Source organism: Anser brachyrhynchus (assembly GCF_964034855.1).
Source record: "Anser brachyrhynchus genome assembly, chromosome: 29".
Classification (NCBI taxonomy): domain Eukaryota; kingdom Metazoa; phylum Chordata; class Aves; order Anseriformes; family Anatidae; genus Anser; species Anser brachyrhynchus.
In genome coordinates, this window is record NC_137722.1 from 876,349 (window position 1) to 890,014 (window position 13,666).

At 52.0% G+C, this 13,666-nt stretch overlaps 2 protein-coding genes across 6 annotated transcripts in view; one reads left to right on the forward strand and one right to left on the reverse strand.

Annotated features, from left to right (window-relative positions):
• The first annotated feature begins 1,946 nt into the window (after nt 1–1,946).
• On the forward strand, nt 1,947–10,064 carry TMDD1 (transmembrane and death domain 1). Its single transcript, XM_080570789.1, has one exon. It carries the CDS (start codon nt 2,839–2,841, stop codon nt 3,520–3,522), a length of 684 nt encoding a protein of 227 aa, XP_080426915.1. The 5' UTR covers nt 1,947–2,838; the 3' UTR covers nt 3,523–10,064.
• Nucleotides 7,557–13,666, reverse strand: part of SCN8A (sodium voltage-gated channel alpha subunit 8) — a 60,577-nt gene continuing 54,467 nt past the window's right edge. For 4 of the 5 annotated variants that reach the window (XM_080570744.1, XM_080570743.1, XM_080570746.1 and 1 more), the window contains 2 exons: nt 13,303–13,573; nt 7,557–12,370 (listed from right to left, as the gene is read on the reverse strand). In XM_080570744.1, the coding sequence (XP_080426870.1) occupies nt 11,223–12,370; nt 13,303–13,573 (1,419 nt within the window). In that variant the 3' untranslated portion in view covers nt 7,557–11,222. The remainder of the gene's footprint in view (nt 12,371–13,302; nt 13,574–13,666) is intronic. The other variant, XM_080570747.1, reaches the window with a different exon arrangement.

The following is a 13,666-nucleotide window of genomic DNA, read 5'->3' on the forward strand; positions in this document are numbered from 1 at the left end:
TTTGGGGTTCTGCAGTGCTCCCCTCCCCCTGTCCCTCCAGGGGCTGTGATGGGTTTCAGGGGCCTCCTGCTCGGGCAGCAGCCTCTGCTTTTGTTCCTGAGCCCAGCCGTGGCCAGCAAAGTGTCTCCGTGTGCCAGCGAAGCCCCCTGGCAGTGGCTGAGCTGGCCCTGACGGGGGGGGACCCAAAATAGTGCCTTGGGACCCAGCTCTGCTCTCCCCAGAGCACGGAAAGCTCAGCTGGAGGCTGCTTCCAGCTGGGATGTGATGGCAAAGGCGGCCGAGGTGGATGTTTCCTGGCACTGCAGAGCCTTGAGATGAATTTGCAGCCGGGCCCTGACCTCTTGGTGAGATTTGGAGACTTGAAAACGGAAACCATGCGTGCGGCTGGGTAACCCCACAAAACTGGTGAACCCTGCCTGCTCTCGTCTGAGCCACCCAAGTCCCTGGCATTTTTGGGGGACACTCCGATCACCCCAGCTCCTCTGCTTGGCGCTGCTTCTCCCAGCAGGAGAAACCCACCTCCACGTGGCAGCAGGAACAGGGCAGAGAACAGGTTTGTTTAAAAGAAACTTTCTGCAGCAAGCTCTAAGGAGAGTAGCATAGAAAAAGTGATCTCATCGAAGGCCTCTGTGACAGCAGTAGTCCACAGCTGGATTTGGGTTTTTGTCTGGTTGGTTGGTTGGTTTCTTCCATGCAGAATTTGTTCAGTTTTGGTAGGACCATGGCGCTGGGTTCGGTGCGTGGACTCAGGCCGCTCAGCTGGGTGGTTCCTTAAGAACCTGGCTAGGTGTGTGCCCCACTTAGACGGAGGCTGAGCTTTTGTCAAGGTGAAAACTCCTGGAAATGCTCCCTGGCAGCACCCGAGACCCAGCAGGGCAGGAAGCAGCTGTCCCGACCTCACCACCACCCTCCGGACCTCTCCTTACTGAACCTTCTGAAGGAGCTGCATGGGCTGGACCAGGACATCAAAATTTTGGAGAAATCCGTTCTCCAGGGGTTATTTTTTTTTTCTGATCTTTGCAATGGGATTGAAAACGGCCTCCACAATGCGTGATTTGCCCCTGTGAGTCTGCGATCGTCCTCGTCCAGTGGCTAAATCCGTCTGCGGTGGCAAAGTCAGCTCCCGACGTGTCCCTGCCATGCCTGAGCCCTGCAGCTTGAAGGATGCGGGGTTGTGGTGATGGAGCGAGCCAGGAGAGGGGATGCTGGAGGACAGAGCCCCGTAACGTCGGCCTCGCAAGCCTCCGGTGAGGGCATCGGTCCTGCTCCTGGGTCCCTGCCTTGTGCATCGCCCCGCGCTGGGGTTGTCTGGGGAGAAACACGCGTGTCCCGGGGAAATGGGAGCACTGTCACGGCATGGGTCACGAAGTGGGAGTGCCTGGGGAGGCTGCTGTCGCCAGGGCTGCATTGCCACCTCGTGGTTACGGCTCCTCGGCTGCTCCCTGTGCAAAACCCCCGGCTGAGCCCTGCTCTGCTTTCTGCTCCCTCTGACTGTGGGGTGGAGCGGGGAGCGCGCCCCATTTCCAGCCCAGCAGCGCAGCGGGGTTTGCAGAGCTCTGCGTCCCCTCGCCTGGGAGGGAAATGGCAGCTTCTGCCCTCGTCTTTAGGAGAGGGGCCGAGGCTGGTGGAGATGACCTGGCTGAGCCACGGCCAAATCCTCTACTGAAAAAGCAGTGACAAGTTGCTGGGGACAACAGGACTCTGGAACAACCGAGCCAAGTCCTATGTCCTCTGAGTGCAAGCAGCGTGCCCCGGGGTGAGGAAGAGGCAGGAAAATGAAGGCTGTCCTGCCTGGATGGACGGACGGACGCTGCTGCAAGTGAGGAAGGTGTCCCAAAGCCCTTTGCAAACAGCGCTGGGTTTCCCAGGACTGTTGTGGTTTAACCCGGCCGGCAGCTAAACACCGCACAGCCGTTCGCTCACCCTCCCCCCTCCCTCTCTGGGATGGGGGAGAGAAACGGGAAAGTGAAGCCGGTGAGTTGAGATAGACAGTTTATTAAGACAGGAATATAATAACAACAATAATAATAATAATAGTGATAATGATAATAGTATTAATAATAATAATGTGTAAGAAACAAGTGATGCACAATGCAATTGCTCACCACCCGCTGACCGATGCCCAGCCTATCCCCGAGCAGCCGGCCCCCCCACCCCGGCCAGCCACCCCTATATATTGTTTAGCATGACGCCAGATGGTATGGAATACCCCTTTGGCCAGTTTGGGTCAGCTGTCCTGGGTCTGTCCCCTCCCAGCTCCTGCTGCACCCCCAGCCTGCTCGCTGGCAGGACAGAGCGAGAAGCCGAAAAGGCCTTGGCCTGGTGTAAACACTGCTCTGCAGCAATTAAAACATCAGCATGTTATCAGCGCTCTTCTCATCCTAATCCAAAACATAGCACCCTACCAGCTACTATGAGGGAAAACTAACTCTGTCCTAGCTGGAACCAGGACACAGCCCTTTCACAGAATCAGGGAATATCCTGAGCTGGAAGGGCCCCCCAAGGATCATCGCATCCAACTCCTGGCTCCGCACAGGGGCACCCCAAAACAATGTGTCACGGTCTCATGTGGCTGAGAGCGTCATCCAAATGCTTCTTGAACTCCAGCAGGCTTTTGGTCCAGCTCTGTTGGGAATTTGGTGCATTTGGTGGCCAAACAAAGTGCTTGGCTGGGCTGAGTGTGAGAGGGCAGAAGGGTTGGGGCTGAGCTGGGCACAGCACTGCGGACAGCAGATGCTCAGCCCTGGGAGGGACAGGGACAATGCCCCCAAGGTGACATCCCTGGAATGCCCCAGTTTGTGAGGTCATCTGGGGGAGCCGTGTTGCTGGGATGCGACAATGTCAAGGGTACCCACAGCATTCATCCTGCTCTCACTGGTGGCAGGCAGCTGGTGCGAGGCCACGGAGGCAGACAAAGTGGGACGTCACACCATGAGCCGCATCGCCGCGCTGCTATCCCTGTCTGAGTGCCGCCAGCTCCAGAGACAACTGGAGGGACCCAAGGAGGACCTGGGGAAGCCGGAGCTCCCGGGGGGCAGCAACCGTCCCCGTGGCCCCTGTGCTCTCTGCCACCGCCCTGGCTGCTCGGGAGCCCTGCGGCGCTGGCTGGAGTCGGCAGGAAAGGGGACGTCCTGGGACCTGCTGGTCCGCAGCCTCTACAAAATCGCGCGCCACGACATAGCCCGGGAGCTGGGGAAAAACCTGAACCAGGACAGGAGCCTGGAGCTGCGCAGGAACGTGGAGGAGTACGGCCGCACCGTGCAGCACCTCACCTCCTCACGGCTGCTGCCGCAGGGCGAGCAGCCCGCTGGGGCACGGGGCAGGAGGGCCCTGGCCAGGGGCATGGGAGATTTGGGGGAGCTGCGCTTCGAGAGGCGGCCACCCCCCCCGTACACCCGCAGCCTCCGGGGCTGGGTCAGCTCCGTGGCCTACGGCATCCTCGGGGGGTTCCTCGCCTCCATCTTCACCATCCTGGCTGCTGCCTACTCCTGTCACTGGCTGCTGGGCTCGGAAACCACCTGAAGCAGGAACATCACCCAGACCAGAGCATCCCCCAGAAGGGGCTGGAGAGCAACCAAGCAGCAATAAAGCCTTGTGGAGAAGCTGAGAGCTAGAGGCCAACTCCGTGTGTTCTCCTTGGCTTGTGTGAGCCTCGAGCGTCCTTGGCTTTGGTCCTCTTAGAGCCTCCAAAGCTGTCCACCAGTCATCCCCTGCTGCATAGGAGGTGTCCGTCGTTGTCCCTGGATGTTGGAGTGCCCCATGGCAGGGACGGAGCCAAGCAGAGCTCCCTTGGCCATGCCCTGGATGTGCTCTCTGAGCCCCCCATCCTCCTTTCCCTAGTGCCCAGTGGTGCTTCTCTGCTGTAGCTTGTGCTGCGGTGCCTGGGAAGGGGATAGGGAAATTGTTCCCTCTCCTTGTGGAAATGTCCCCAGCCCTGTAGGAATCCCCTCCTGCTGAACCCCAGCAGTTCGGCAACCTGTTTCAGAGGATCAAGTTTGAGCTTCTCACCGGATTCAATCCGTTTTGCCTTCCCAGGGGGCTGACAGCACTGGCTGTGGAGCCTCCCCAAACACCCCGACGTGGCTGCTTCTCCAAGCCGGTGCTGCAGCCGTGCTCTGTGGGGCGGATTTTTGGCCTCTTGGGCTGCAGTTAGCAGCCAGCGAAGCTGCGCCGAGCCCTGGCAGCCTCAGGGTCCCCCCTCCATGCTGTGAGGTTGCAGGTGGGTGATGCTTGGGGGCATCCTGGTGGCCACAGGAGCCTGGGCAGGCAGCACCATGATGCTCCGGATCCAGCACCCCCCTGTCCATTGGGCTGCAGAGCTGCTGGGTGCCCCCCAGCACCCAGCCTGGGCAGAGGCAAAAGCTCTCTGCCGTGTTATTAAGCTAAACCAGGAGCTGGGATTAATTATTTGTGGGAGAGAGGTTAATTATAACACCAATGCCTTGATGCACTATTGCTGTGGAGGTGTTTTGTGCTGCTTGGGGTTGTCCTGAACACTCTTTGCTTTCCTGGAGCTGGGTTTTGGGACGAGCATGCTCCAGCCGTTCAACCTGCGGCTGATGTGGGGGCTTTGGTTGCTTGTTGGGCCGTTTGCTACATTGGGGCTGGGTTTTTCTTTCCATTTCTTAAGCAAGAAACTGCTGCGCAGTAACTAAAAATCTTTTGCTTTGGGTCTGATTGCTGTCATTAGAGTTAAAATCTTTTTGTATCAAGAAACAGATTGCATCAATCCAACCAACAAGCAGTTGAATACAGTAACAGAGAAGAAAATTAAGGACAAGTAACACCGACTTTTTTTCTTTTAAATGAAATTGTGTCTCCTGCCCTTTAGAGAGTGCTGTTCCCTGAAGCAGCAGCGCAGTCGGTTCCTGGCACAGGGCTGCTCCTCTCGGGGCTGCTCCTTACAGTAAGCGAAGGTCAGAGCCCAGCGGCCGCCCCGCTCGCGCTGTTACCGGGCTCGGGGGAGCTGCGGAGGCCGGCAGGAGAGGCGGCTTTGCCATCTGCCACGCTGCAGCACAGCGGCCACGGGAACCGGGGCGTTTGAGGGGGCAGCATGTGGCGTGGGGCGGTGGGGAGCAGAGCTTTGAGGATGCTGCGTCCCTGATGGCCTCACCGCAGTGAGGGACGAGGGTGTTTACTCTTCAGGGATGGCTTTGTGATAGCCCAAGGCGCTGCTGCTTAGGGGTTACAGATCTGCCCGGAGGGCCGTGTGTTTGCAGGGGTGGGCTGATGTCCAGAAGCAAGCGCACGGCGTTTATGGCAGGATGCTTCCCCTAATGCATTTTAGCACTCGGCCTCCCTAAACACTAAAAGCCTGAATGTGCCCTGCTAAGGTTGGGGTGAGCTCAGTGTCGGGGCTGTGTGGTTTTTGAAACTGTGACTTCCTGGTCCCAAAGGAGCTGGGGTGTTTGCTCAAGAGAGGCTGGATCCCAGCGTGCACCCATCAGCTCAGCCTGGTTCTGCAAAGCCACTGCCGGGGTCCTGCCCCAGCCTGGGCACCAAACCCTGTCTGGTTTCTACACTAGAGGTGTTTGCATGGCCAGGGTGTTGCAGGACTTGTTGCAGAGCCAAGAGCAGGCTCTGCACTGCAGCAGCTCAATGCTTGCTTTGCAAGCAGCCAGCCTTGAACCCGAAAAGCTCAGCGCCACATACCTCCCTGTATAGCTCAGGCACCATGTCCCTGGTCAGAACTAAGTCATATTATCACTGTTGTCCTTTGCATGCTTTTTGGGATAACTCAGCCTCATCGCTGTGAGAAGGAAAAGGAGTTTGCACCTCCTGGTTTCCAGAGCTGCCCGAGCACCGAGGCAAGATCGTGTGGTGCTTTCGGGGCACAGGACAGGCATTTACCATGCTCAGCTACATCATGAAGGTAACAGAACAATAGGGCATCCAAGAGAGAGAATGAAACCAAGCTGGACACAGCTTTTTATTGCAAATTCCAAAGTAAAAAGATGTACAGTACAAAGGAACTCAAAGTCCAGACATTGAACGCCCAGCCCGCTGCATTTCCCTGTACTCATTCCTCCTCCCTCCCATCCCCAGCTGGTCCCGTCCTCCTCCTTTCTTCCCGTAAAGCAGAGAATAAAGCAGAATAAAATGCGGGAATGCTGGGGGAGCGAGGCTGCCGTGGAGGCCTCAGACCAACCCGTGAGCAAAGCGAGCGGCTGGATCTCACCCCGGCAGTGGGAAGCTGCCTCAGCTGGAGCAGCACTGGCCAAGAAGGTTTTGTAGCAGCATTTTTATGGACCAGGCTGGTGCTGCGCACACCGTGGTGCCCATGCTAGCTGCAAGTCTCAGATCGTTACACTCAGTCGCTAATTAAGCCTCACAACACCCCTGTGAGGTAGGTAATGAGATGCCCATTTTACAGATGGGTAGAAGTGGGACCAGAAGGCAGGTGTCCTGCTTCCCTGCACTAAGAGGAGATGACGTGTCTCTTGCTGGAGACTGTGCCCTTCGTGCGCATGATTATGATATGCAGTGACCTGGCAAAGGGGAAGTGATTTCTGTTTCTCTTTAACTTGACTTGTTTAGAAAACGGTTGTGTTGTTGTCCATGTCGAGGCGCGGTGCCTGGCCCTAAAAGTCACGTTTAGTGAATTAATTTGGACCTAGCAGAAGAAATAATTTCAAGGAGCTACCTCGGCCGTTTGACGAGCAACAACTCATTTCAGATCCTGGTCCCCAGCGAGGTGAGGCACGGAGCTCGCACACGACTCAGCCCTTCGGTTCCAAAGAAGTGCAAGGAGCTGGAGCTGGTGCTGGGCTGACGGGGTCGATGCAGGCGGATGCTTGCCACATCCCCGCTCCGGGGCCTTTCAGCACTGCTGAGCAGCAGGACCCCGTGCTTGGGCAGCATGCGGGCTTGTGCCCCTGTGTGGGTTCAGTTCTTGCCGTCCAGTTCTTCATCAGCACACGTGGGACCCCGCTGGATTCACCCTGCTTCTGGAGCAAGCAGGGACTGGGAAGGCGATGGCGCGGCTTTGCAGCAAAGCGCCCAAGCGAGCGGTGCTGGTTGGGGTCCTTGGCACCGGCCTCGGTGCTCGTCCTGCTTGGCCGTGTGGATGCTGCGTGGCCAGCGGCACGGGGAAGGGCTTGCTGCTGGCTTGAGATCTGTTCTGGCTCCTCTTTTTAAGCGACTTTTACTGCAAACGAGAGGGGTCTTCAGGCTGAGCGCTGCAGGCTGAAGTCCTCTGGTGCCAGGGCACGCTGGACATGGGCAGCAGCAGCAGAGCCAACCCGTGTGTGGGGCGCGCTGCTGCCGGCACCTGTGGGCCCAGCCCGAATGGACGAGGGGCACCACGCTGCCCATGGCCAGGAGCCCTGTGGCCACCAAGCCACCGGTCCCCAGGGATGCACTGAGCGTGGCACAGGACTGGGAGCAAGGGCAAGCCAGGCACCGGCAGGAGCTGAGACACCAACCTCCCCCCAGCAGCATCCTACTCTGGTCTCTCTTGCACGCTTTCAACCAAAAAGCAGCCAAAAAAAGAAGTATGGAAGGGAAGGAGAGTGCAACCAGGCAAATAACTGGGACACCGAGACAACCTTACCTTGTACAGTGAAAAGGGTAACGTTTATTTTATTGTCTTTTGGCTTATAGTAACGTAATTCTTAATCATGTTGGGTAAGAACATTATGAGCCACCATGCAATTTTCTAATACACTAATCTTCACTATTGATCTTTTACAGCTTTAACTTTTTTTTTTTTGCGGCGGAAAATTAAATAATTCAAACTCGGGTGTGGCCTCTAACATCATGGTTTTATTTTATTGTTGTTGTTGTTCAACATTGGCTTCTATATTTTAAAAAAAGGTGAACAGGAAAAGTGAATAAAGCAGCTTAAATTGGTATTTCCTTTTTGCCCCTCCCCTCTGCTCTTTTTAGAACACGGTAAGAAATTAACTAAAAAGGGGAATTTTATAAATGGGGGGAGGGAAGAGAGCTACTTGTTGTAGTCTTGACTTCTTGGCTATGCCCCTTTAATTGCCAACACCACCCTCACTTTATGCCCACAACCCTGAATCTGGAATATAAATTCTGTGTACGCCTTTGAATTCAGACTTGTGTATGACACCGATGTCCTTAATGCTTTTGGACCCAAGTTTCCCTCTGTCCTTGGCTTCACCTAGTGAAGACGTACCGAAATGCAGATCCGTTATCTTCAGCACCTGTGCTGATGGCGCTGCCTGCCCCGAGCAGCAAACCGAGATGAAGAACAAAGCAAAAACCCTGCAAAACTCTTCTCTGAGCAGAAGGACTTGCCTCCAGCCAAAGAACAGGTGAAGAAACTATTCGTTCCTCTTCCTTTTTAAGCCATACCGATTAACGATACCACCGGCCTCTTGCGTTTAATACAGATCTAATGTTTAAAAAAATAAATATATATACAGAGTCTGAAGGGATTTTTTCTGAAAGTAACTGAGCAGCTTAATGAAAGTGCCAGCATGAACGCTAAATGTACCAAGCTTCACCTACGAGTCAATAGCCCAGCTTAAGAACAATTATGAAGTTTAGCCAAATCTTGCATAGAAGTGGTCAACTTATTGCACATTGGAACCCAAAAATACCTACTCCTGATGTTGCAAAGATCATTTGCAATAAAGCCGTTTGTTTGTTTGTTTAAATCTTTTTTTTTTGGACGGTAGGGTTTTGTTTTTTCTTTGGGGGACGTTTACTGGCTATCTAAAGTCTAAGGACAACAGAAAGATATTAAAAAAATAAAAATAAACATGGACAATGGCATAAGCCAGAAGCCATTCTATTATTTTTGTAGTTCTTTGTATTTACAAAAAGGCATGCTGATAAAATAAAATGATATATTACAGTATTTATAATATTCTCTTAAAAAGTTCAACCACACTCTTCAGCTATTTTTTTTTTCTTGTGCTGTTTACAATGGAGCCTGTACATATGTATGTTTTCTCTGTTATTATACATCATATCCTAGGAGCGACTGGGGCAAGAGCTGACAGGATAGAAAAGGTTCCTTGCTGTGTGCCTGGGCGCAGCAGAACTGCTCCGGGCACGGCGATGGCTGGCCTGCGTGCTGCGAGCGGCTGACTTGGCACGGCTGTCTGCTGCGTGGCTTCCTGCGCTGCGAGCGACTCCTGGAAAACGTCTTGGGGGGGGTGTGAGCTTACGCCAACCAGGATTCCTCCTGCCATCGACAGGTTTAGGTGTCTTCGTTTTTCCCGCTAGGATGGGCGCCCTTGGTTTTGGTCCACGGTCCAACACCGCGCTCGCGTGCGGCGCAGCCCGCGTGATGCCTGGCTGGGGTCGGCAGCGGTGCCGACCCCGGCGTCTCCTTTGGGCTGCGGCGCTGCCAACCTACCCTGTGGGGAGACCTGTGCTGGCCCTGAAGAAAAACAGCGCCTGGAGCGGTGGCTGAGAGCTGGCTAAGTCACGAGGACACCGCGAAACGTGCCGGGGGACAGTGGAGAGGCTGGGATCGCTAGGAAAACAGAAATGCTTGACCTTCTCTTCTGTGGCACTATTTACTGCTGCAGTGAGAAGACTAGGCAAGAGGTAGCTCTGATTCCTACCCACCCTGCAGGGCCTTCTTAGTTGCCAGTCCGTGAAAGCGTAAGAAATGGGAAGGAGGCGAAGGCACCTGACGCCCGGCTCGCCACCCAGCACCCCCGGCCTGGTGCTGGTCCCACCGCCCACGGGCACGCGCTGCCTTTTGCTTCCAACAAAAAAAAAAAAAACAAACAAAACACAACTCATGGCTACAGAAGCAAGAAAAGAAAAACAAACCCAAACCCGTGCAGCGCTGCAGAAGCCAACGGAGGAGCGGAGGAAGGGGTTGGGGCTGCTGAAAGCTGCCCGGAGCGGGGAGCCCGACGGCCGTGGGCCAGCTGCGCGCGGTGAGCGATGTCCCCTTCCCCAGGCCCGCTGTGGGGAGCGCTCCCTCCAAGCTCCCCACGTCTCTACCCGTAGAGATGCCATGCTATGGTCTTTAGCACTCATCTCCACAGGGGAAATAAAAAAAAAAAGTGTCTACGCTGCAGGATGGAGGCTGACTAATAATTAATATTATGCTAAATATCGCAGGATACAAATTAACTTACTGGCTGGTATTTAAGCCCTAGATTTTGGTTTTTACAGTGACAGAGTATAACGAGCCATTCTCAGGTTTTAACATCTCCCCTTGGATGAGGTCCAGAGCAGCATTTAGTTTTTGTTATATTTCAGTGTGCAAAAGACGGCTGTATGGGGAAAAAAAAGACACGCTGTTAAACATACACACACACAAGTATTTCATCTGCTTGTTTCTTTTTTTTTTTTTTTCTACTGGCAGGTCTATGAAAGATTGCTAAGAACGGGTAAGTACCGGTGAAGGGCATGATTATTGTTAAAGTTTATCTCCAAATACAGTGTACGGTAGTCAGTGGAGTGCCTCGAATTTATGGCTTAACACACTGCTGTGGACAGATTACTGAGTGTCTTGTGGCTTAATGATTCCTCATGCATGGTTCCTGGTCACGGCATGCCATCATGCAAATCGTTTCTATGCATTGAACGAGCACTTTTAGTTTTGGGGAATCAGCCCGCGCTGGTTGCAGGCTGAAGGTACCCGATTACCCCATCTCCCAAACCAAGTAAAGCCCATGTAGAAAGTAGAATGCAGATAATAAATATCAAATAAACTATGACAATTAATTAAATGGCATGGGCTAAATGGGTGGTTAGTTTCTTTTTTTGTTGTTTTGCTTATTTTCACTTTTTTTTTTGATTTTGCTGCTTAGCTAAATGCAAATCTAATTTTGCATGAACAAACCCTTTAACATCGTGACTTCTGGGTTTTCTTTCAATAATAAACAACAAAATGGGAAAATAAAATCCATTTTTGGCTGCTTTGGAAAATATATGAATCCCAGCAGCGGGTTTTGTTTCTGTGTGTGTGTGTTTTATTTTGCTTGTTTGTCCTAAGTTGCATTGACTGATGTGGAACATGCAGTATCCACCTGCCCAAACAATAGAAAATCCATTTTTTTTCCTTTTTTGTTTTTAAATGTTTGTTTACAAGGGTCCTTTAAACAGGTGGTAGGTCACTGCTTTAGATGCAACGCTGTCACATAGTAAGCAGACTATGTTTGGTATAAGATCTTCAGGTAAGTGTCTCCACAGCTGTTCTGTATTGATATATTTCATGAAGTTTGTAAACAATCTTTTCACTTGCAAATATTTTTAAATTTGTACAATTCTATTATTTTGTCTCAACACTTGGATTCCCTGACATCTTTTTGTCTTTTCGCCTTTTCTCGTCTTCCTTCCTCTGCCCGTTGTTGTTTCTCCTTCTCAGGTTTAGTCACACTGTCATATGATGGGAGAGATGCCGTGGATGGGGTGCCTTCTTTTTTCTCCCTGTTTGTTCCTCCGTTTTCCAGTTTTGTGGGGACAGGCCTTCGGCTAACAAACCCCCGTCTGGCTAAACGAGCCCTGTAAGCCCTCTGCATAACCACTGCTGAGACTTCTTCCTGCTTACGCCGCAGCGTAGTTGTGATGGGCTCATAAGACACTTTGGAAGGGTTGGATGCCACAAATCTTTCCTCCATCTGTTGCCTCAGTATATCCAGCTCTCCACTGTCCCCCAGGACACGTTTGGTGAAGGCAAACAGGATGTCTAAACAGTGGATCCTGTCTCCACTTACCATAGGCAGGTCCATGGCAATGAGTTCAATGGTGTTGGGTTTTGGGACCCGGAGAGGATGTTCCAAAGCATCAGCAAAGTCCGCGAGCTTGCTGTACTCTATGAACTGCGTGGCGTCGGGATCGAACTTCTCCCAAATCTCATAGAAAGTTTCGAAGTCATCCTCACTCAGCGGATCCGCACTCTCCTCTGTCGCCACACTGAAGTTCTCCAGGATGATGGCAATGTACATGTTGACCACGATCAGGAAGGAGATGATGATGTAACTCACAAAGAAAAAAATGCCCACTGAAGGGTTCCCACAATCCCCCTTAAAACCACTCCCGGGATGCTCCTTGTCTAGATCGCAGTCTGGAGGCCGGTTTAGGATTGGCAGCAGCAGGCCATCCCAGCCAGCCGATGTAGTGATCTGGAACAAGCAGATCATGCTGTTGCCAAAGGTCTCGAAGTTGAACATATCATCTATGCCAGCCTCATGCTTGACGTAGGCAAAGTTTGACATGCCGAAGATGGAGAAGATGAACATGACCAAGAACAGCAAGAGGCCGATGTTGAACAAGGCAGGCAAAGACATCATTAAGGCAAAAAGCAAGGTGCGGATTCCTTTGGCTCCTTTGATCAAACGCAGGATACGTCCAATACGAGCCAGTCGGATGACTCGGAAGAGCGTGGGTGATACAAAATACTTCTCAATGATTTCAGCCAGGAACATTCCTAAAGAAGAAGGAAAGGGACAAGAGTGACAATGGTGACGTGCAGTCTGCTTCCTCTTCTGAACCTAGGCAAGGGACTGGGAACACACAACACCTTGATTTTCAAAAGGGGTCTGTGTTTATGAGGCCTCACTTTCAGGCATCTGAGTCTTGGCTAGCTACTCAGGCTCCCCAGACAGCTCCCCTGCATGGGGAGTAAGAGAGGTACAGCTGCAGAGTGCTTAATTCCACCTGTGTCAGGATGGATGAGCTGTTTCTTAGAGGTGTCTTGCTGCTTAACTCTGCCATGGGATTCTAGACAACACATTCAGGTTATGGGCTCTGTTTTGAAGATGCTTTGAACACACATAAGACAAATCTTATTTCAAGCAGCAGCCAAATCTCGATTTAAGTTTTATACTGCAGGACAGCCTCTAAGTTCTGATTTTGTTTTGTCAGTATGCCTGGGCACAGCTGCATCCAGCCAGGTCTTTAAGCAACCCTGTAATATTTGTGAGGTTTCCAGTGTTTTACAGACTAGCTGCTAAAACCAAAAACCTGTTGGAGGAAACTGGTTGATTCAACAGAACTGAAAACAAGAGTGCAAATCACATGCTGATGTAGGAAGCACTGCAATGCTATTTTCAGTCGTTAGTAAGCATTATAACATTCCAACGAGGTGAGTAAAATTTCTGTTTTTAAAGACAGGGAGAATAATTGTCAAGTGTTTTACTCCATACAACTGGAAATGAATGCCAGAATAGAGGAAGGTGCATGAGTCAGGATTTCAAGCTACTAAACTCTGCTACAGTCTCTTCACATGGCTAAAAAGAGAAGCCAGAAGTCCTGGTACCTATACATCCTCTTCAACGACAAGAATGTGCCTTACTCTGCAAACACCAGGAAAAACAGCCTAGCACTCACAGTCTTCTAAGTTGCATTGCACTTACTTACCCACAATGGACAGAATCACAACCACGAAGTCAAAAATGTTCCACCCGATGGTGAAATAATAGTGCCGCAAGGCGAACATCTTCAGCACACACTCACAGGTGAAGAAGATGACAAACACCAGGTTGATCCAGTAAAGGATGTCCTCCATCTGCTTGCTTTGTGTGTCCGTCTCCACCATCATGGTCACCATGTTGAGGCAGATGAGCATCATGATGACTATATCAAAAGCTTGCTGAGTGACAAAGTCAAAGACAGCTCCCTGAATACGGTTCTGTGCAAACGGGGAGAGACAATGATCCAAAAAGGTTTGAACATAAAATCTAGTGTTAGTCAGCAAGTTGTCTTCATGTTGGTAACAACGTGC